The sequence below is a fragment of the Gracilinanus agilis genome, chromosome 4, assembly GCF_016433145.1.
Source record: "Gracilinanus agilis isolate LMUSP501 chromosome 4, AgileGrace, whole genome shotgun sequence".
Lineage (NCBI taxonomy): Eukaryota > Metazoa > Chordata > Mammalia > Didelphimorphia > Didelphidae > Gracilinanus > Gracilinanus agilis.
Window position 1 is genome coordinate 475,878,956 of NC_058133.1, and position 23,838 is coordinate 475,902,793.

The 23,838-nt window shown below is 38.1% G+C and overlaps 1 protein-coding gene across 1 annotated transcript in view; it reads right to left on the reverse strand.

The window, feature by feature from the left end:
* Positions 1-473: 473 nt before the first annotated feature.
* The window catches only part of ARNT (aryl hydrocarbon receptor nuclear translocator), a 50,255-nt gene continuing 26,890 nt past the window's right edge, over positions 474-23,838 (reverse strand). Inside the window, exons 5-17 of the mRNA XM_044675550.1 lie at positions 23,193-23,237; positions 20,951-21,164; positions 19,541-19,754; positions 16,073-16,175; positions 14,730-14,795; positions 13,521-13,606; positions 12,404-12,480; positions 11,529-11,663; positions 9,861-9,935; positions 6,636-6,787; positions 3,376-3,486; positions 3,139-3,208; positions 474-623 (exon numbers count right to left, since the gene is read on the reverse strand). Coding sequence (XP_044531485.1) covers positions 474-623; positions 3,139-3,208; positions 3,376-3,486; positions 6,636-6,787; positions 9,861-9,935; positions 11,529-11,663; positions 12,404-12,480; positions 13,521-13,606; positions 14,730-14,795; positions 16,073-16,175; positions 19,541-19,754; positions 20,951-21,164; positions 23,193-23,237 — 1,498 coding nt within the window. The remainder of the gene's footprint in view (positions 624-3,138; positions 3,209-3,375; positions 3,487-6,635; positions 6,788-9,860; positions 9,936-11,528; positions 11,664-12,403; positions 12,481-13,520; positions 13,607-14,729; positions 14,796-16,072; positions 16,176-19,540; positions 19,755-20,950; positions 21,165-23,192; positions 23,238-23,838) is intronic.

Consider the following 23,838-nt stretch of genomic DNA (forward strand, 5'->3'; position numbering starts at 1 on the left):
TGATGGACCCCATAGAAATAGCAAAGAGGGCACCCCAAAATCCCTCTGTCTTTTACCTCCTTCCCTAATCCCTGATTTGCAAAAAATAAAAAGCCATTCAACAGTCAGATAGCATTCCAGAGTGCCTGAGAGACAAGAGGGGAACCATAGCTTGGTCTGGCTGCCTCCATCTTGAAGCTAGACCACCTGCTGTGAAACCAACTGACCTCAGGGGAGGTTTGAGTGAACCTCGTCCTTATTCAGGATCGGATTGGGATACCACATACCTCCTCTTATAGGGAAGCCTAGCCCCCGACTCCTGTGGGGCAGCATGACCATCCAGGTCACCCAGTTTTGGGGTGACACCCCCTTAAAAGTCTCCCAGTGTATATTCAGCCTCAGGGGAGTGCCAGAAGAGAGACTCACCACATAGACTTTTTTTATCTCCCCTCTATCAAACATCAGTTAACTGGCCCTTTTTATTGTAGCAGAGACTAGAAAAGGGTAGAAGGGTACACACCTGCACTAATGTTGGGGTAGATCTCAGCAAACCTTGGGTCTCTGTCCTGACCAAAAAGGCCATCTGACTTCTCCAGGGACTTGCTATGATCTGGGCCTGTGGCTGTCCCAGGCTGGACTGAGACCTAGGGAAAAGAAGGATGGAGAGATGTGAATTATACTTGAGAGAGACTTACTGCAGGGTCCTTTCATCTAACTAGTACAATGTTCTTTAAGATGGGCACCTAAACATCTTCAATCTTCAGAATTTCTTAAATAATGAATGTGATATGAGGGATGGCCCCAGACACTGTCAAGAATACAGACAGAATAATCAATTCCAAAATGTCTCTATTTTCCTAATTTCCCCCTCATTCATCATTTTAGTCACTCATTTGAAAAGTAATAATGGTCAGAAAAAAATCTCAATTTTTCAGTATGAGTTTCAAGGTCCCTCTAATGGCTCTCCCCTTGAATCCCTCTAATTCCTTAGGCATGCTCCCTGGATATTGCCCAAGACTTGTTCTCTGAATAGTCTGTCTACTGATCCTATGGGCTCCCCCTCTAAATGTTCTCTTTTCTCTTTGCAAAGTGATGTCCATTTACCCTTACACTTTACAAACTCTATTTATATCTACCAAATCCACAAAATCTTTCTTAACTCTCTCATCATAATCATGCCAATGTTTCCTAGAATGGTTTTACATTTCTTACAACTATATGAGCTCTTTTTTTGCTCTATTTTCCTTATATGTAATATATTTAATATTTGTAATATATGTATACATATAAAATATGTAATATTTGTAATATATATTTGTCCAATCTGGAGCTAGAAATACTATCCAGAAACTGCCTTTTCTCTGTATCCTACTAAACTGCTCAGGGTAGGATATTCTCAATACAGATTGCTAAATAACCAGGTCCCAGATAAAAAAATTTTAGAGGCCTGATCCACCATGGCCAGACTGTCCCATACTTCCACCAAAACTTAAACCACTGCATAACTTCCAAATTCAGGTCCTCATTATCCTTATCTTATAAACCCTCTATTACATTAAGCATTGTCCCCAAATCCAGTCTTTCCCTGCTCTAATCCATGCTATGTGTTGCTGCCAGCTTAATCTCCATAATGTATAGTTCAAATTACATTAGTCTTTCTGAAAAATCTGCAGTGGTTCCTGGTCATTTGTCAAATAACCTCCAGACTCCTTGGCCAACTCTTTAAAGCCCTCTACATGTAATCTAGCTCTAGAATCTTTCTGGTCAAACTGGATTACTCACTGTCCCTAAACATTCTGGCCCTTTAATCCCTTTCTGCCTTTGTACACACCCTCCCCTATGTCTAAGTACTAACCTTCCTTCCAAACTGTATTAAAATCCTATTTTACCTTCTTCAAGGCCCAGTTCAAAAGCTACCTTCTCCTTCCCTAATCTCCTCAGCCAAATGGAACTTTTTGTTTCTTCTTTGAACTCTCAGAGGTGTTCTGTATCCATATTGCACATTTTTCACACTCAACTAGGCAATGCGGTTATGTGAATATCACATCTCCCCCTACTACTGCTCCCCTACTGAAAACAGCTCAAGAAATGAATTCTTTCTATCTCCATCAATCCTTAGTATAATGCCTTGTAAAAACATTAATACTACTCTACTAATATTTATTTCTTGGAGGGGGGGGCCAGGGAGAAGGGGAAGAGAGAAAGAATCTGAATTGCAAAATGTCAGATAATCACTGTCAAAAATTATTTCTACATGTAATTGGAAAAAAAGTTAAATACTACTGTTATATTTAATAGATGCTTCTAAAAAAGGAAATATGTATAAAAAAGATTTCATATACAAATCTCTTTTTTTGTTCTTTATACAGTAAAGCATTCTTGTTTGCTGATGTTTGTCAGGTTCATAACAAAAAAAATTTGGAAAAACAATGCTTTGCACATTGGTACTCAAAAAATACTTGTTGGATAAGTGAATACACTGCATAGGAGAAAGACTTGGCTCAAATAATATAATATTCATTGAAGGAGGTTCAGTCTTATAAATTATGTACAGTTTTCCCTTTCTTTATCAAGTCTCTGAGAGAACTATGACCAATTCAATCCAATTCAAATGTACAAGAAACAGATAAAAGAAAAATGGCTGCTGCCCTCAAGGAGCTTATGTTCTACAAAGGGATTACATGATTTAAAGAGACGTTAAATATAATCTAATGTAAGGCGAGAAAAAGTACTCAACAGATGAGAGTGTTAGAAAAGACTTCCCATAGCAAGTGGTTACCTGAGTTGAGTAATGAAAGAAGCTAAGAATTCTAAGAGAGGGAGGAGAGGAGGACCCCATTTCAAGCCAAAGAGACATTTAAGGAAGTCCTATAGTAGGAACGAGGAAAGCAGCCACAAATAGATCATTTGTAACCAGGGATATCTGTGGAAGGATGAGATCTAATGAAACTACTTACACATTATGAAAACAGGAATCTGAGGAAACAAAAGCCAGTTCTAAATCTAGAAACTCAGTTCTTCCAAAAGTGATCCTTGCAATTCCCACCAGAATTCCTGGCCCTCACTAACTAGACAGCAAAATCTTCTGTTGCTGGACCAGAAAGACAAGAGAAACAGTATCTGATGTTTTCAGGACTGACTGGACACTGCTTGACTTACCTGTGAATGATTATAGCTGGCCAATCCCTCTCTTCCTGTCACTACATCAAGCTCTGTTTGCTGTTGTTGCCTACAGAGCAAAAAAGAGTGAATGACAACATGGCCTAAAGAGGATAGTAGGAACACAGACCTAGAACTGGACCAACTTCGCCCATCTGGCAGAAAAAACTAACACCTTGAGATGCTCACAAGTCTATTCACTAAATTATCCCCTCCCTGCACCCTACTATTTCTTACCTAGGTGCCAGCTGCCCAGAACCCATCTCCAGGGGCAGATTAGCTGCAGGACCCAGCTGTGACCTCTGGATTGAGTTGGACAATGCAGGACGTTGTTCTTGGTTGGAGTTCCTGAAAAAAATTTTGTGACAGGGAGGGAGTGGGTAAAAGGACAGAAAAAGAGAGAGAAATCTGATATGTTTGTTCATGAATCTTTATATACTAATTATTTGGTATGGATTTCGACTACAGAAGAGATCACACAGAAATCACAAGGGCAAGTAAGAATACAAATACATAGCTTTACACCCTAGAAAACTCTAATAAATACTTGCCTAACCCTTTTTCCTTTCAATGCTTTGTTAGAAAATTTTCTGTTGATTTTGTGTGTCACTTCTTTTCCCCATCATGTAAGCTTCTTTGAAGCAAGGAACCAATGACTGTTCTATAGCATGTAAACTAAATACCTAAGATAATCCTATCAACCCCTGGACTCCATTTCCTATCTTTCCCATTCCTACTATTTCTGAGTACTACAATGCAGAAGGACACAGATCACTGGATTTCTTTTTTGCAGTCATATATTCATTCGTCTTTGTCCAGAGCTCAAGGGTAGATTAGATGTGATGTTAAGAAAATCTCCTGTGAGATAGGTCTCAGAAACCTCTGACCCTGCACTGTTGGACTTTTTGTACTTGTTCAATCACAGATTAAGAATAAGAGACTATTGTTCAAGTCCTATTCAACTTTAACTATCAGCAAAGGACAAACCTGTAAGCTCTGTATGACTAGAAGACATTGACAAATGTATGACTATGCTCAAATCCTCTAGTATATATGAGAATGCTTTTTTATTCTGGCCTAGAAGTAGAATTTGTTACATGAAATATACTATGTATCTGGACAGTGAAAGATTGTCCTTGAGAGATTCTTCTCACTAAACTGAAAATTAAGGAACAATAAAACACTACAGAATATCACAATGGTCAAAAATCACTTTTATTCTATAGGGTTAAATCTTTCCAATGCTCTTCTCCATTGTCCTCCCATAGATGCATTTATTTTGTTAATTGGCACGTACGCCAAAATATGGTAGGTCTACCCTTCAGTGTGGCCACCAAAAAAAGACATATCCAGTCTTAAAAGTGATCTAGTGTTTCAAAACAATGAAAAAATTGACTCTCTAATAATAGATTATTCTCAAATCTAAAATTGGTACCCAATGTTGATTTTAAAAGGAGTCTATTACTTTGAAAAATAGAAAACATCAGAGGTCTGAAAACCATTTAAGCCATAAACCATAATGAATATACAGATGTTATTATTACACATAAGCATGAGGAATGGAGGGAAGAGGCAGTACAGAGTCAGGTAAAATCATCTGTACCATATACTAAGAAGAAACAGCTAGACCTTGAGACAAATGCTATAAATTCTGTCTCCGTGTGTCTACTAGTGAAAGTGGGGCTAATACAAGAAGAGCAAAAGGGCTTCATTTGCTATTCCATAGCAACTGGTATGATACCTAGGATGTTGAACATCCTTCCCTTTCACTGTTAAAAAGTTACAGAATAGCTTTTCTCCCACTTAGACCAATAACTAACAATATCTTTAGTACTCTGGTTATAAACCATGAAAGTATGAAGAATGGAAGCAAACCTATAGGAATCACACTATCAAAACAGAAGTACGTCATAGCAGAGGTAGAAGACAGTACTGAACTTGGAGTCTGAAGAAACCTTGGTCTGAATTTAATCAATGAGACCATTAACAAGTCATTTAACTCCTCTGAATTTAATTTCTTCATCTATAAATTAAAGAATGTCTAAAGTACCTACTTCACCAGTTGATTGAAAAAAATCAAATGAAATAACACATGGAAGCACTCTGCCAACCTGAAAATGCTTTATAAATTTCAGCTGTTAATTATTTGGTGACCTGAACTAAATTCACCCAAAAACAGACACTGAGGCTTTCTCGGCTATTGTCATCACCAACCTTGTCAAGCCAAGTTAACATACATATATTATGTGCCTAGAAGCAATCTAAGTGCCTAGCCCCTTCCATAGCTCATAAGTATATGGGCAAGCTTCTCCCTTTGCAATAATGAATGAATTCCTAAAAATTTTATTCCAACACTTACCCTCATTCCCCTACCAAAAGTGTCATATTTGTAAATAGCATGATGTTGATATTATCAGTAGGGAAAACTATATCCATATTTCTTAGATATTCTAACTCCCTGACCAAAAAATAAAGGCACTAGAAAAAGACAGTAAAATATGCCAAGTTGCTTCTCTTAAAAAAAAAAAAAAAAGGATTATAAATTTAAAGAGGAAGGAAAGATGAGAAAAGCCAAAGTCCCAGGCACTTGGATCCTTCTGGTTTTCACTGAATGAACAAGAAGGAACCAGTCACTAATACCTTGTAATGTTATCCATAGAACACAAGAGAAAAACTATAGTAACCTTGACCACAGTAATCCCAAGACAGTCAAGTTAAGTAAAGGTAAAAGGGAAGCATCTCAGGCTTGGTCTGTTTTTTGTTATACTGAGTTGATTACAAATTATTTAACTATCTTTAAAAGTCCCTGCATTAGTTGATCCTGATCTCTGATTAGTATTCACAATGCTAGTTTATTACTCAATCTAGTCATAAAGATGAGGGTTAGTGACCTGATCTAGGCCAAAGAGGTAGATTAGATGAAAAAAAGAAAAGCAGGCAAGTTAGAGGAAAAAAGACTCTAAGGAAAAGACAAGATGGTAGGAAGGAATCAAAGATTTGTAACACAGGACTGGTGTGGTCTTGGGGAAGGGTTCTAGTAGGGGAAAACAGGATCTAGGGGAGGTGATAGGGGAAGGAGAGTGATTCAGAGTGATTAAAAAGAGAATCATTCCTAGAAACAACTGAAAAATAAATTGGGCTAAGTGTCCTCTCCTTCAGTGCCTGTAATTAGCATCATAATTACAGGTAACAGCAGAAAGAAAAAACTGTGCTCATTTCCACATTCTGACTCCTTGGCCAAAACAAAGGTATCAGAGAGAGACAGTGAAACATGTCATGTTCTGTTAAAGCTCCCTCTAAATGAAATCAATCCAGACTTGCCATGTCTCTCCCTCCACCAGTGGCCCCAAATCCTGCAAAGAATAAGAAGGTGAAGACTCAAGCTCAGTGTTCTTGAGTATTGTGGAGGAGGGAGGGAGGGAGAAGAAAGGGTGGGGCTTAGCCCTGGTTAGGCTGGAGAAGCCAAGTGCACCAGAAGTGCCTTCAGTGGTACCTACTTCACGCTGGTGTTGGTACAGATGATGTACTCAATCTCATCTGAGTAGGGGTTCTGGAAGGTAAAGGAGCTGGTTCTCATCCAGAGCCACTCATGGTTCTTGGACCGGAACCGGAACATGACAGACAGAACCTGGCCTTTTAATTTCACCACCTGGAAGAGTTTTTACCATGTCAGTGGGACCCCAACCAAAGGAAATGGGCTGAACAAATACTGACTCATATCCCCAACCCCAGCCCCACCTCTGTCCTTAGAGATACCAGATGCTCTCTTTAATTCTTTTAAACCCTTACCTTCTGTCTTAAAATTGATACTAAGCATCAGTTCCAAGGCAGAATGGCTTAGTAAGGGATAAGCAATTGGGGTTAAGTGCCTTTTTCAGGGTCACACAGCTAGGAAATGTCTGGGGCCACAATTGAATACATCTCTATCTCTGTCCATCAAGCCACTTAGCTGTCCCTGTCCTCTTTTCTTTAAGATAAACAAAGAACTGAAAAAAACAAAATAAAACAAAAAACTCTTATCTTCTTAGAATTTATAATGTGTATTGGTTCCAAGGCAGAAGAGTGGTAAGAGCTAGGCAATGGGGGTTGAGTTTCTTGGCCAGAGTTACCCAGCTAGGAAGTGTCTAAGCCCAGATTGAACCTTGGATCTCCCATCTCCAGGCCCAGCACTCTATCCATTAAGCCATCTAGCCATCCCTAGACCCTCTAAATTAATTTGCACGGGGTAGATTATAATTCAGCTCAATAAGCATTTATTAAGTGCCTCCAATGTGCAAGGCACCATGCTGGTGATACATATAAAAAAATATCCCTGCACTCCAGGAATTCACATTACATCAGGGCGATAGAATATATAAACAGATATGTATATACATGTTTTTATATAGATATAGATATAGATATAGATATAAAATGAGAAATGAGAGGGCAACAAAAAATAGGGAGAACAGGAAATGGTCTGTAAGAGATGGCACCTGGGCAAGTATTGAAATAAACTAAGGATTTCCCCTAGACTCTTGCCACCTCCTACAGAAAGCCTCCAAGTGAGGATGGAGGAGATAGCAGGAATAAGGGTCAGCCCATATAAAAGCAAAGGAGTGGAACGCTGAATTCAGGGAATAACAAGTAGGGCTGTTTGACTAGAACAGAAGAGTTAAGGGGGAATCATGTAAAAGAAGACTAGGAAGGCAGGCTGGAACCAAATGACAAAGAGCTTAGCAAATTTCTATTTGATCCAGGAGACCACTAAAGGCTCCTGAGCAGGGGAGTGACGGGCTTCAAGACTAGACTAGTAGCTGTTGGAGAATGGCTAGAGAAGGGAGAACTGAGAAGTCAGGAATCCAACCATAAAGTTGCTTTAACAGTCCAGGCAAGAGGTGAGAAGGTTCCGAATAAGGCTAAGGGCTGATAAATGGAGGGAAGGGAACAAATCTAAGATGTTGCTGCACCAGTGTTCTTAAGACTGGAGGTATGTGCAGACATACTGTACTCCCATTATACTAGAAACTTACCAGGAGGCAAGGCTCTGCAAGTAGTGGGCCTTCAGTTTTAACTAATTAATGAGTCTAGCCTGAGGCCTTAAATACCAAATATTGAATATTCATTCTATCTTGGGATTATCATGGCTAACCTACAAGAACTCTTGAGGGCCTGTGCAAAAAGACTGTGCATTTATTAATGATACCCTGGCACTCTCTTGCTCCCAGCTCTTCACTTCCCATCTTAACATAATGGGGACAAAGTGACAAAATGCAGCCATTCTCTTTAAGGGAAGATAGCCAGACTGAAACTGTCACAACTTGAAAATGTTCTGATTGTTCCAGACAGAACCACTAAGTAGCTGAAAAATACAGAAATAAAAAGACTATGTTTTTCTGCAAGGCCCCAAGCTCTTAAGACTATTATGACTAGAGCCAAAAGAGGAAGCAAATACTTTCAAAGAACAGCAGGGAAAGGGTCATGGTAAGCCCCATTAAGCCTTGAAAAGCATTATCAGCTCTCCAAAAGAAACTACTGAAGATATCTAGCCCTTCATTTCAAAAGGCCTGGCATCCCAAACCTGAGAGCCTTAGGAACCTGGGCATGGTTTACATTAAGTCAATTGATTCTGTCCTCCTGATACCAATGTATTTCTGTTGTTAGAGCAAAGACAAAAGAGAGACAAAAATCATCAGGAGTCCATTGAAGTTCTGCAAGGAAAATTCATCGAAAGCAATGATAACGTTGTTCTTCTTTTCTGCTTAAAAAAGCAATTGGAAGCACTTTCTCTGGAGCCATAGAACCTCTTTTATTTCTTATCCATTCCATATGGTAAAAACTCAGAGCCAGAAGGGGCTCTGGAGGCTACCTAGTGTGACCCCACTGTACCAAGTCTCTCTTCTAAAATGAATTTGATAAATGGGCAACCAACTTTGGCTTGAAAGCCTCCATTGAAGAAAAATTCATTATTTCTAGATAGCTCTAATTTTTAGCATATTCCTTGTTGTCTCTGGGACAAATTTGCCTTTTGGCAACTTCTGCTTATTACTCCAAGCTCTGCCCCTCTGGAGAAAAGCAAAACAAATCTAATCTTTTTCAAAACATGGCCTTTCAAACACTTGAAGATAGTTATTCTCTGACTAGCTCATTCTCCTTCATTAGAGATCTTTAGGAATTCAGTCAATAAACAAGAGTAACTGATTAGCAATGGATGAATTAGCCTATGAAAATAAGTTGGGTCATCTTTGAGATTAGATATAGGTAGGTAAATTTGTATGCCTTTCCTAGTTCCAAAGTCAAGCAGGGATAAAATGGGGATGATCTCTTTTTTAAAATTACAGTAGGGCCCCCTTATGGTTTCAGTTATGAGGCAGCTACAGTAGTAACCTCTAGTTGCAGTCTCTTCTGCTTTCACTTTCACTTTTTGGGGGTGGTGGGGGGCAGGAAGCACAGCCTGTGTCAAGGGGCAAAAGTGAAGAGAGAGAACACATATACATGGGAATTTGGAGGTGTTCCTAAGTGTTCAACAGATCTTAGAATGTATGTGGGGGCCCTACTGAATTTTACCCTAATCTCTATAAACACAAATAGCTGAATCACATACACTTGAACAAGTGAAATTATAGTGCCTTGCACAAAGTAGGTGGCTCAGTAAATAACTGTTCAATGAGTGAATGAATGAATTAATGCCATAGCAAGAATATCTATTCCAATCTGAATCAAAGTAAGAATAAAAGAATTACCTGTTGGAAACTATCTCTTAGGAGCTGCTGGTCTTCATGATGGCAGAATTCCACAATATCCTTTCCCAATAGCTCCTAATTGAAGAAAAGAGAGTAAAGTTGTCTCTACTTAAAGCCTTAGAGCCCTCTTGCTACCATTTCCTCTTCCACTTAACCTGGGATTCAGGAACCTGATTTTTTATTTCCAATTCCATCCTTAATTATTGGGTAAGGTCCCTTTCCTCTAAGAATCCCACAAAAAGGAAAAGAAGGTCTTTTTATTAATTTCTCTTCAGGTTAATCTATGTAAACATCGATCTGGAGCTGGATGATCCAATGTGTGTATTATTCAGACCGTTTTCCTCCTCCCCCTTCTCCCTAGGTAATTTCCTGGCTTATGAGTACTTCTGCTAGAATGGAAACAAAGGGAGAAAAAGAGAAAGTTTAACTCCATTAGATTTAAGGATGGATTCCTATGTTTCCAATAATGCTAGAAGAGAGGTTCTGGACATTTTTTGTCATGAGCCCCTTTGCCATCTGAAGGAGCCCAAGGACTCTGCAGAATAATGGCTCTAAATGCATAAAATGAAATACAGAAAAAAATTGTAAAGGAAATCAATCATATTAAAATAGTTATATTTTTAAAAAACAAACCACAAGTTCACAGACCCCAAGGTAAGTACACCTACTATTTTGAGCTCCTAGAAAATCAGGCCTTTTTCTAAGCTAGAAGGACGATAAAGAAACAAAGAGAAGTTCTACCTTTCTGTTAAAGTCTCTCTACAAAGTACAAATTAGAATGTTTTCCACAAGCTCTACTGTTTTATATTTTGCACTAAGGCTGTTTTCACAAGCAGACCGATACAATTTAACTATCCTAATGAATGCAAGATTCTTATAAATACTGCAAAATGTTATCTAATTTCCCTTTTTGTCAGGTCTTGCAGTCCAAGAATAATCCTATTAATTTGAATTAATCTATGAATTTATGATCAGTTATGATATGGGAATATAGATGTTTAGTATTTTGAAAAGTGAAGATCATATGCTAATACAAAGTTGTAATTATTAATAATGTTAATCACAATAACAATATATAGATACTTATAGGTATGCTGCCTTTGCTGGTTTTTAGCTGTCACATATGAAACTAATCTAAGAACTAGCTTTTGGCAAAGAAAAAAAATCCAGCTGCCATATCTCTGAATCAGGATTTAGATCTTTTTATTATCTGTACGTCTACAGTTAATAATATTTAAGAAAAAAAAATTTTAAACCCTTACCTTCCATCTTAGAATCAATATTGTGTATTGGTTCCAAGACAAAAGAAGAGTGCTAAAGGCTAGGCAATGGGGTTTAAGTGACTTGTCTAGGGTCAGCTAGGAAGTGTCTGAGGCCACATTTGAACCCAGGACCTCCTGTTTCTAAGCCTAGCTCTCATTCCACTAAGCCACCCTGAGAGAGAAAAAAAGTCAAAATATGAGTCATGTAGAGACGGGAGGTCCTAGGTTCAAATCCGGCCTCAGACACTTCCCAGCTGTGTGACTCTGGGCAAGTCACTTGACCCCCATTGCCTACCCTTACCACTCTTCCACCTATAAGTCAATACACAGAAGTTAAGGGTTTAAAATAAAAAAAAAAAATAAAAAAAAAATAAATATGAGTCATGTCCTGGATTAAGCACCTCACCTGTGGCTGGTAGCCCACAGTAGCTATGCAGCGATGGTCCACAAAAGTAAAAATACCCTCAGTGTTGTGGCGGGAGATGAATTCCGTTGGCTGGCAGACATTGTTCATGTCTGTGCAATTGGGAGAACTGGTTACCTAAAAACCAAAAAAAAAAAAAAAAATTTAAGGGAAAAAAACTCCCCACCTAACCCCTTTGAGAGAACCAAAACACGTGTCCCTATCTCCCACATGATCTCTTTTATAATAACTTTCCACAATGCCTCATATCTAGGCACTACTGCCCATAGGTAATTAATTTACATATCTGTGATACCTCCATATAAAGAGGAAGAATGATACAAATATACTCAGAGGAAAATGTAAAGCTTAACAGGATAAATTCTTTTTTAACAAATAGTAAGGAAAGGGGAAAACACCCATATATACCAAAAGCCTTGGTACTCCTAAGGTTACTCAATACATTTAGAAAATAAAGGCCTAAATTAACCAAGAAGTTTGTCCAGCAGTACAGGTACAGGGAATTAGAAGTGCTAATTTCTCATTCTTTCCTCTAGTTTATCTTGTAGATATAAAGAAACAAAGGATCTACAGATCTTCTCTAACATATGGGCCAGGAAACTAGAAAAGAGAAAGCAAACAGAGGGTTAAAATTAATAGGGAGGCACCTAAGGAGAGTAGTAACACCTAAATTCATGCTTTCCATTTTCTGTTAAATCCAAGAAGCTACTACAAACTCCCAAGCCTAAACTAAATGACCACAGTTTTACATTTTTATTTCTGTGGAATCAAGTAATAAGAGATAATAGGAAAAGAAAAAAGATGCATGTACAAGGCCAGAGGGGAAGGAGAGGGAGAGTAAAATACTTCACACATGCCTGTAATCTGCCTATGGCCACAAGGCAGAACTTGCTTCCCTGGCTGGCCTCTGGGTCATCATCTGGGAGTGAGACACCTGGAGAATAAGATAGTTGAAGAGTGAATAGCAATATTAACAATAAAGAAATGTGCTACCCAAGCAATAACCTTGAAAATAAATGATGCAGCAAGAACCAAACAACGTCCAATCAAATAGTTATTTCTATTGGAGGTGGGGAGTGTTTGGGCAATAGTCCACTATGAAAGAAGAAATGGAGTAATCTCATTTCTTCCTCAAATCCTCTGATATTTGCTTTTTGTTGCCCAGAATAGTAGCAATGGTATTTCCCTAACCTGGGGACCAAACCAAAGCAGGAAAAGTAAGCTATAAACAATTTGCCTTATAATTTGTATACTTGTAACAGATTAAAATTCACTTTCAAGTTCAATTTAAGCATTACTGCTTGGAAACTAATTTTTTTTAATTTTTTCAGTATTTCATTTTATTTTCTTCTTCCAATAGACAAAAGGAATATTGACACTTGATGTGTATGTTAGGGGGGAGGGGGAGTTGGGTAAGAATATTTGGAAAAGGAAAGAAAGTCATAGCAATCCAGAATCCTTTGCCAGACTAGTTGAGAGGTGTTGACTCTTGAATATGTGAAACCTGACTCACTGATCTAGTCTGTACCTCACCAATTCCTCTTTGCCTTGTTCAATCTAGTCTTCAAATTTGATACAGAGTGTTCTGCCTATATATCTTTCCCATTATTTTTATATTTATTTATATTTCCAAGTCCTTCCTCTAACTTCCTGCTTTGGAAACCATTTCCTATATTGGCTATACTCAGATCTCATTATTCCTTTATGTGCTCTATAGACATTCCTGTCAATTTATATTTGTGGATATATTGTATTTGCTCATTCATTAGTGTTTATTCATGTTTAAGTATATATACCTTCTCACCTCAATTCAATTGGCATAGGAACTCTGGGTCACAATTGAGTTATTCCTTTGTTCTTTCTATGGTCTTTTATAGCATACAACACAGTATGCCTCACACACTAAGTGCACACAATAAATGCTTCTCAACTTTCTCACCCTCTCTGAAGAACTTTCTTAGAGAACTGTCTTACCTGCTGGGGGCCAGGCCTTGATGTAGCCTGTGCAATGGACTACCACAAAGTGAGGCTCTCCTTCCTTCACAGAGCCAAGACCATTCCTAAAGAAAATCGTATGTATCAGGAGAAAATTCAGCTTTAAAGATATACATGCTATGCATTGTTGGTGGAGCTGTGAATCAGAATAGCAAGTGTAGACCCCACACTAAACAGGCTTATATGTCAAGGAGAATATTGATAAGAAGAAAACCCTCATTTAGACAAAAAGATTTACAACAGCATCTTTTGTGAAAGGAAAAAAACTGGAAATAAAATGGATGCTCATAGGCTAGGGAACAACTAAACAAATTGTACAAACAAAACAAACTTAACCAAAATTAGAAAGAAAGCAACAAACTGGGAAAAAATATAACAAGATTCTCTGACAAAGGTTTAATTTCTCAAATATATAAGGAACTAAGTCAAATTTTTTACAAAATCAAGCCATTCCCCAATCAACAAATAGTCAAGGGATACGTATAGGCAGTTCTCAGATGAAGAAATCAAAACTATCAACAATCACATGAAAAAGTGTGCCAAATCCCTCCTGATTAGAGAAATGCAAATAAAAACAACTCTGAGGTACCACCTTACACCTAGTAGATTGGCCAATATGGCAGCAAGGAAAGTGATAAATGTTGAAGGGATGTAGCAAAATTGGGATACTAATACACTGCTGGTGGAGTTGTAAATTAATAAAATTTGTTATATGTGATGGCCTTCAGAGAGCAGAAAGGAAGAAGAATATTGGAAGAAATTCTAATGATGTAAAATCAAAAGAAAAATCAATAAAAATTCATCATTTTTTTACAAAATCAGAAAAGAAAGCTACTTTCATATTTGTTTAAAAGTCAATTTGTTTGGTTTTTTTTTTTTCATGGCAGCTTTATCTTAAGTTTTTGAGCAATCTGTGGACAAGATAATCAGTAGTCCTTTTCCATCCCGAAGCAAGAGGCATATTATACTGTCTTATTGCAGCAAGAAGAATTCATTTTAAACAAAAATAGGAGACTACATTCTTGGTAGGCACACCCTGGAAATGGGTAACCCAGAGAAACTATTGTGCCTTTTTCTCTGGGGAGCTGACAGGAAGACAGGAAAAGAATGTGAAGACCTCTGAAGGAAAAAGGTTACCCTAGGGGTTTATAAAGCACTCTCTTTAGACAGGATGGCCTTCAAACTCACCTGCACCTGTTCCTAACAAAGCTCAATCTGTTCATGGAACCTGGATCCACAGAGCTATTACCACACCTGTGCAACAAGGGAGAAAAAAAGGTTTAGGCTGACCAACCTAAGAGTTTCCTGTTGTACCCATGCAGCTAACTGGCCAAGAATAGTCAGTGAGCAAAAGGAACATAAGAACAGAAGATAAAGCAGTCTGGGAATTATACTACTTTCTCTAAGGAATGAGGGTAAATTTTTAACAAAAAGAGAAGGTAAAAATCATCACTGATATTCAAAAACATACTACACATCCCTTATCAAAAATAGCAACCAGAATCTACATACTGTCCTCCTCACCAAGTTGACTCTCATCCTCCTTTAAAACTCTGCTTAACACTCACCTCCTCCAGGAAGGTTTTATTGATTAACTCCACTCAAATCTCATCATCCTTTATTCCACATTATCTCAACAGTTTTGCGCATTATTGGCTCATTTCTACTACCTCCTCCCCTTAAGCTAACATTTATAAAGCATTCTAGGATTTACAAAGTACTTTACAAATATTATTTCTTTTTATCCTCACAACCCTAGAAGGTAGGTCCTACTATTATCCTCACTGAGCAGATGAGGAACCTGAAGCAGAGAAGTCAAGGGATTTGCTCAGGTTCATACAGCCCCTACCGGAAGCTAAAAAATTTGAACTCAGGACTCTAACTCCAAGAACAACATTCTCCCTATGGAGCCACCTTAAGGTTAGGAGTGAGCTAACTATTCTTGCCTCAATGTTATCTGAAAATATCTAGCATAGCATTAAAAAATTATATGTATATATGCGTATATATACATACATATACATACACAAATACATATACACACACATATATATGTATATATATGCACCCAATATTTCTCATATATAAAGCCACACTTACTGAAACAGAATAAACAATTTTGAGTGCACAGATGTTGGGAAAGAATGGAATCAGGATGACCTGGGTTCAAAGCCTGAGTCTGGCACTAATTGTGAAATTATGAGTAAGTCACTTGAACTTCAATTTCCTATCTTCAAAACAAGGACAACATCTATAGTACCTACCTCACAGAGTTCTTTTAAGGCTCAAATAATGTAATACATATGAAGTACTTCTCCACTTTAAATTGCTATATAAATGTCAGCGTTATTATTATAAATATTAATGTTTTATTGTCGATATCCTACCCCTCAAGAAAGTGAATTTCAATCAATCAGTGCTTTTTGGGGCATTTAAGACCTCTGAGAGGTGATCAAGAAGTTAAGTACCCTATTCAAGTTCTTCCTAAAAAACAAAAACAAAACAAAAAAACCCACCAACTTTCCACTTACCTCATCCGGCAGATAAATGACCTCCTTGAACCCATACACATCCTCATGGAAGATTGCTGACCCTCCTTCTTTACTGTCCCTGTCTTCAGGTCTAAAATACGACCTAGGGAAAAAAAAATAGAAAAGCTTAGAGTGAACTGCTTGAAAAAAGTAAGAGATAAAAATGTGGATGGGTTGGACTGAGAGATACATGGATGCAAAGGCAGAAGGGCACTTGCAAGGCACAGCTAGGGGGCACAATGGATAGAGTGTCATGCCTAGAGTCAGAGGGAATCTGGGTTCAACTATGACCTCAGACCCTTCCTAACCACATGATGGATAAATCACTTAACCTTGTTCGCCTAGCCCTTACATATTATATATATATATATATATATGTATTATTATTATATCTATTATGAGTCAAATTTTAAAACTGGTGGCACTAGTCTTAGGGTCAGAGGCAGAACAGGAGCTTCTGCTACAAAAAAATGCAGAATTTAAAATGTTTGCAGGGAATCTTTGAGACTTCACAGGGCCACAAATTATTATTATTATTATTATTATTATTATTATTATTAGTAGTAGTAGTAGTAGTAGTAGTAGTAGTAGTAGTAGTGGTAGTGGTAGTGGTAGTAGTGGTGGTGGTGGTGGTGGTGGTGGTGGTAGTAGTAGTAACAACAACTAGACAGAAGGTAAGGGTTTAAAAAAAAAAAAGGATACTTGCAGCCCTGACCAATTTTTAGCAGTTTGGAATTTGCCACCAATCTAAGAAATCTCTCACCTGTTTCCTGTTTGTCTACTGTTTTTAGGACTAATGGAAATGGACACCTCTAACTATTACAACGGGCCCCAGCTGCAGGGAGTGAGGTTAACAAGGAGTGGGAAAGTGAATGTCTAGTATACTCAACCATGATAAATTTTTAACCTTAGGCTGGTTTTTTTCTATCCATTAGGCACATAATACTTATGAAAACTTTATAAAAATCAATCAATAAGCAGCTACTAAACATCTACTATGTACCATTTTATCAGAAAGATGAACTTCCTACAGAAAATAAAAGGGCATCTTTATAAAGCCACATATTTCAGACTGCAAGCAATTAACCAGAGCCACTGTTCTTTTCCACTGTTAGAAAAATAGAAAAATGAAACATTAAATATACAATCAATTAGGTTATGCAACAGAGAAAAGTAGCATGGCACAGTATTTGGGGTGCTGGGCTGGGAGTTAGGAAGACTAGGATTTAAAATCAATCTCTAATCCTTACTAGTAGGGTTGGCAACAGCCTCCTCAAATCACTATTTTCCTTCAATACTCAGCTCAAACATCAACTCCTTACTCTACTGAAATCACCTTCTATTTATTTCACATGTACATCTGCACATAGGATCTCTACCAACAGGATGGAGGTTCTTTGACATAGTTTGATTTTTGCCTCCCTTCCCCCAGTATGTATCTACATGCAGGCACTTATACTTGGTACACAGCAGACATTGAACAAACTAACTAGTATGAATATAGTTAAGTCATTTTACTTCAATGGGCCTCAGAAAACATCCTAGAAAGTATCTAAGTCAAAATATGCTGTGACTGGCACTGAGGAAAGAAAATCCTTTTCTGGGTCATGAGACAATTAATAAAATCTTCCAAACATTCATGCAAAAACCATGAGGAATGCATGTGAACTGGAAAGACCTCCAGGAATTGATGTAGAGCAAAAGAAGCAGAACCAGGAGAACATTGTACACATACTGATACACTGACACAATCGAATGTAATGGACTTCTCTACTGGCAGCAATGCAATGATACAGGACAATTCTGAGGGACTTATGAGAAAAAATGCTCTCCACATCCAGAGAAAGAACGGTGGGAGCAGAAGCACAAAAGAAAAACATAGGATCGATCATGTCGTTCGATGGGGATGTGATTGGGGATGCTAATTTTAAATGATCACTCTATTGCAAATAATAATATGGAAATGGGTTTTGAGTAAGGATACATGTATAACCCAGTGGAATTGTTTATCAGTTCTGGGAGAGGGGAAGGAAGAAGGGAGGTAAAGAACATAAATCATGTAACCATGGAAAAATATTCCATATTAATTAACGAATTTAAAAAAACCATGAGGAATGGAAGAACAGGTTAACCTGTACTCCAAAGATGTCAACAAAATGGAAATTAACAATTAACATTAACATAAAGTTATTGGCACTGATTCACCCCAAACTTTAGCAAACCTTTGATTTTCTTTCCACTACATTTTTCATTAATATCACTTAGCAACAGAAGTCAAGGGTTCATGGTTTTTTCCCTTTCTCTACTCTCTAATGAGAACACCAATTAATATTAAAATAGGGGGGCAGCTGGGTACCTCAGTGGATCAAGAGGCAAGTCTAGAGACGGGAGGTCCTAGGTTCAAATCTGGCCTCAGACACTTCCCAGCTGTGTGACCCTGGGCAAGTCACTTAACCCCCATTACCTAGCCCTTACCACTCTTCTGCCTTGGAGCCAATACACAGTATTCACTCCAAGATGGAAGGTAAGGATTTTAAATTAAGCATATATATATATATATGCTTAATATATATATATATATATATATGTAAATAGCTTAAAGGTAGAAAGAAGCTGAGATGGTAATTACTAGTTTGCCATCTCCTTATGAAACTGTAAGGTCCTGTGTCTTACACTTGCTGAATTAAAGAATCTACAAAGATAAAAACACTTATTAAATAAAAGCTAATAATACAATCTACCTGCAAACTGTGAATGTGTAGGTCAGTAATAACAATTAGTTCCTAATTATCCAGTGGAGATCAATGGAGTTTCTTCTATTTAACAATGGGGTCTTGAATTCTAATTTTCTTTTTAGACTTGAAGCCTCATTTAGCTCAAGTTAACATTAAAATGAGTTACCTTCCTTAATAAAATATTGAAAAACAATGATGTGGAAAGGGAATCCTTGCCCATCCCAAGTATCAATCTTGGTTGAAAAATTGTTGAAGGATAAGACATAAGTAGATGTCCCACGTATAAGCAAAAAAGAGTTGATTATACTGATTTCTAGAGACAGTGAAATTCCTAAGCCCCCTTAAGCCAAAAGAGGGAGAAGAAAACAATTAAAAGACACAAAAAACACTCCTACCTTATAGCAGCATAATAAAGCACAAGCTCAGGAGTCAAAGGGCCTGGATTCAAATCTTGCTTCAAAATCCTCAACCCTCTCCCACCCCCCCACACCACCCCCAATAAGGGGCAGCTAGGTAACTGAGTAGATAGAGCCAGGCCTGGAGACAAGAGGTCCTGGATTCAAATCTAACGTCAGACACTCCTAGCTTATGACCATGGGCAAGTCAAATGCTCCTTACTGCTCTTTTGCCTTGGAAGTGATTCTTAGTATCAGTTCTAATAGAGAAGGTAAGGGTTTAAAAATCAAACAAACAAACAAACAAACTTCCCGTTGACCAACTACTCAAATCTCACCAGTCAAAGCATTTTCGGAGGTGGAGAGTTGCTCCCGGAGCTTATCCACATCATCAGGGTGCACCTGGTCATAAAGCGTGCTGCCAAACCATTCAGACTGTGGTTGGTTCAAGACAGGGGTCACCGAGTCAGAGACATATACAACTCTGCCTGTCTCACACGACACAATGAACAGAAAACCATCTGCTGCCTCTAGTATTAAGTGTTTCAGCTCCTACCCAAAATAGAATAAAAAGAATTAATATGAAAAGTTCTGAGAAATAAGTATTTCCATCAATAGAGGACCCAAGAAGTCTGAACCCATTACGAACACAAAGCTTAATTTCTAAGAAGTGCATCCATCTATCTTCCACCTCAATTACATTTGCATTTGTAAAATGTTTTGTGATAATGTTCTATTAATTTTTTCTGTGTATTTTCTCATAAATATCTAATTTTTCTGGGTCTTACTTTCATTTGTTTGGGAAAAAAAGACAAAATGAACTATTTTCTAAGGTTCTTTCTCTGAGCTTCCACTTTGTTATCTGTATCTTTATATAAGTTCTTCCATGTGGAACCAGGAAACAAATCTGTGTCCCTTTTCTTTTGATTAAAATTCCTGTTTAAAAGTTCTCCTACTCTGGAAAGGCCAATGTGACTTATCCTCACTCAGCTTTCAGGATTCCACTCAATTCTGCTCATCTCTAGCACTTATTTTTCTAGCAATGAACAATTCGTACTTCTTTGTTTCATTTTTTAATGCCTCTAATCCTTGGGCTGTGGGCTCCACAAGAGCAGAGATTATGTCTCCTCCTTTGGAATCCTCAGAGTACACAGTTCAGAGCTCTATACAATAGCAAATTCATGCAACTGAGTATCAGTCTTCCTTCTTTCCTCATTCAAACTGTAGCCCATTCAATATAAGGACTATTCTCCATCCTCCATAAATGCTTATACTCAGAGGAAGTCCTAATCCCACATACACATCAGAGGTGAATTAAAGATCTGACGATGATATTAAAGATCTCTCAAAGTTGTTCCTCTTTCTTAACTACTCTCCTCCTCCAATTATTCCACTATACTTTGTAAATAAAGCATCCATTCCAAATTCCAAAATTCCTATCAGCTTTAACTAATCTCTTCCTTAGTTTGTAGTCTCATCAGTAATGCACCTGATAACCAGAAGCAGTAGAAGAAGCAGCCTAAAGGTCAACAAAGATGGTGAAGGGATGAAGTTACCATTTTTACTGGAACTCAAAAAATTCATTTTTCAATCTAACTTTTTCCCTAAATTGCTGTTTCTTTCAACTCTTCCTAAAATTCACCTCTACTCTGGTGTCTGGAAGACAGTTATTTACCAAAGAACAGCAAAGTTATGAAAGGATCCTCCCAACTCCTAGGGCCCCTTTGAGGTTAATGGGACCCAGAGACCTGGTCAGTGAGGAAGGATGGCTTATAAGTGCCATCAGTAGAAGTGTTGCCGGTTCCTCTCAGGGATTTCATGTGAGATACAGCCATGCGTAAAATGGTCAACTTGTCTGGTTTTCGAGCCAAGGCACTGCAGGTGGGTACCATGTCTGATAGCTCTGTGATGTAAGCTGTCATCTTATTCCGCCGTCGACGTTCAATTTCACTATGATTTTCCCTGTATGAAGAGAAAAGGGAGATGCCCCACCCAGTAGGTCATATCCAGGCATTTAGTGGCATAAAGGAGGGACATACCTTAGTTAGGCTGCTGAGAGATGTGACATTTTGTTTTAGTGGTGTTGAAGTCTTTAAAAAGTTAGGAGGGATGGCCAACCCTCTCATGCAGATCATGCACAAAAGAGAGACTGACATGAGGCAGAAGAGAGGACCAGAAGATCCCAGGGTCTCCCTGCTCACCTGACAGAGTCCTTCATTTCATATACTTTGGCAGGAGGTGGTAGTTCTTCTTCAAACAGTAAAAAGCACTGACTTCATTCACTGAAGTTATTAAAGAATTTCTATTTTCAAGTGGTCAACATTATGCTGATTTATTAAACCATTCAAGGGTAGGATGTCATGGGAAAATGACCTGTTTATCTAACTTCAGAAAAGTAGGCACAGAAATACGAGTGTGAATACAGGTTTTCCCCATACCACTCCACTCCATTCATGTCTCCCTCAAAAAAACATAAGGAGATAGGGTAAAGTGGAAGGTTACATTTAAAAGTTACATTTTAAAAGTTAAATCCAAGACAGAAAGTCATACCTTCTTTAGTTAATAAACTAAACTTTTAAATAAATGTTTCACCACAAGATATTCCCAAAAGGGTTTCTTGTGAACTCCAAATCTGAGGTAGAGAAATGAGTGAAAGTCATTCTAGAACTGGGAGAGGCTGACCACTTTATGACTTCAAAGGGTAAAAAATGGGACCTGGGTTTGAATAGACTGACATTTTAAGGCCAGAAGACCAAATCCTCCTTTTCCAAAACTAAAATAGGACTTAAAGTATTGTAAAGATAAGAGGGACCTTAGATATATCATCTAGTATAACCACCTCATTTTACATATGAGGAAACAAAGACCCAGATCATATAGGTTAAGAGACCTATCCAAGGTCACCCAACTAGTTAATGGCAGAACAAAGACTCAACTCAAGTCTCCTGAGCTCAGGACTCTTCACACTATGCCATGCAGAATCTGGTTTTCTAAAGAGTATGCTGGTTAGTAAGAAATATAGCATGGAATACTAACAAAAATCTTGTGGCAAAGATGGAAAAGGACAGGTGATAAACAAGAGGGGGAGAAGGCATGGAAAAAATGAGTGGAAAAAGAATGGTAAAGCTTATTTGAAAAAAAAATTCCAGAGGACTGGCTTCATTTATCACATACCAAAGAAACTTTGACCCATTTTCTTCTACTCTCTTACTAAGCTAGGGTTTTCAGCCAGCAAAAACAACCCTAAAGTCTTCCTGAACAACAAACAGAGGGACTTCCTCCCCCACAGAGGCCTCTTATTTCATGACTCTATGTTAATTCAGAACACCTAAAATTCCACCGTTAGACTGGGAGCAGTCACCTTCTGAAAAATGTCTGACACCCAATCCCCAAGAATGATCTTTCTAATGACCACAAAGAAGCCACCAAGATGAATCTGAGAAGCCACAAACAAGGCCTTCATCACTGGGGCAATGCAATCCTACTGTGGCTTAGGAATGTGGGTTATGAAACAAGACCGGAAACCAGGATGGATGGTTTTCTAGAATGGTAGGGAAGGATCTGCTGTGGTTTAACATGGCAGGAGATGATCTTAAACACAGGGTATTTTTTGGCACTTGGCTTTTTGACAAGAAAGCTCATCCCTGCCAAAGCACAAACTGGCACAGCTGCCGAGACTGTGAAAGCTTTCTGTTCTCTAATTACTTGGTGCTAGGACTCAAAGAAAGAATAAAATCCTCTTACTAACAGCAATTTTCTAAATTCCTAAATTTTAAAATTGGCATTTCTACCAACCCATATATTTTTCTGGGGGGAAAACTCTATAAAGGGCTCAGTTTCACACAAGCTTCCATAAGGTGCCATCTTCATTTGTCACGGATAAGAAAAAGCACAAAGAGGAAAGGAAATAAAAGGAGAAATTTAGATTGGGAAGGAGGAGGAAAAAAAGGAGCATTGTTGGCTTCACCATGCTGAACACTGTTTTCCTACCTGGCAAGTCTCTCTTTATCCGCTGAACTCTGCTCATCATCCGACCTAAAAATAAAATTGATTGAACTAAGCTAAAAATTTCTTTTAATAAAAAAAAAGGAAGATGGGCAAAAGGGAAGATAAAATGGAATAGAGAACTCGGCCCTCAGCTATGCAAAATCACCTGTTAGAATAAAGAAGGCAATACAGAGAAAGATCAATTTAAAAGAAACTGAGTGACCCCCATCTGAACATAATTTCTTTACAGCCTGAATCAGACTCTACCAAAGGAGGCACTGAAGACATCTAAAATCTATGAGAAAAGAATCCAAGAAAACTTAGGGAAGCCTGATCTATTATACACTGCTCCCATTAAGGGAAGGAAATATGCTGCCATTCCAATAAGGTAAGAATTATTCCTATCTGAACTTGGGACAAGAGATTAAGAACAGGTGATCATGTGCAGACACACATAGATGCTCAGAGTCACAGAAAACAACAGGGCTGCACTGGAGAGGCTTTATAAATAGCATTCAGAGCCCAGTTTCTGACACTCTCTTTAGCCTTTGTCTGCTTTTGAAATAATTCCTTCTTTCCACTCACTCACAACTTAACCATATTAGAAGAATTATGACACCTTTGTTATGCCATTACTATCCCCTCTCTG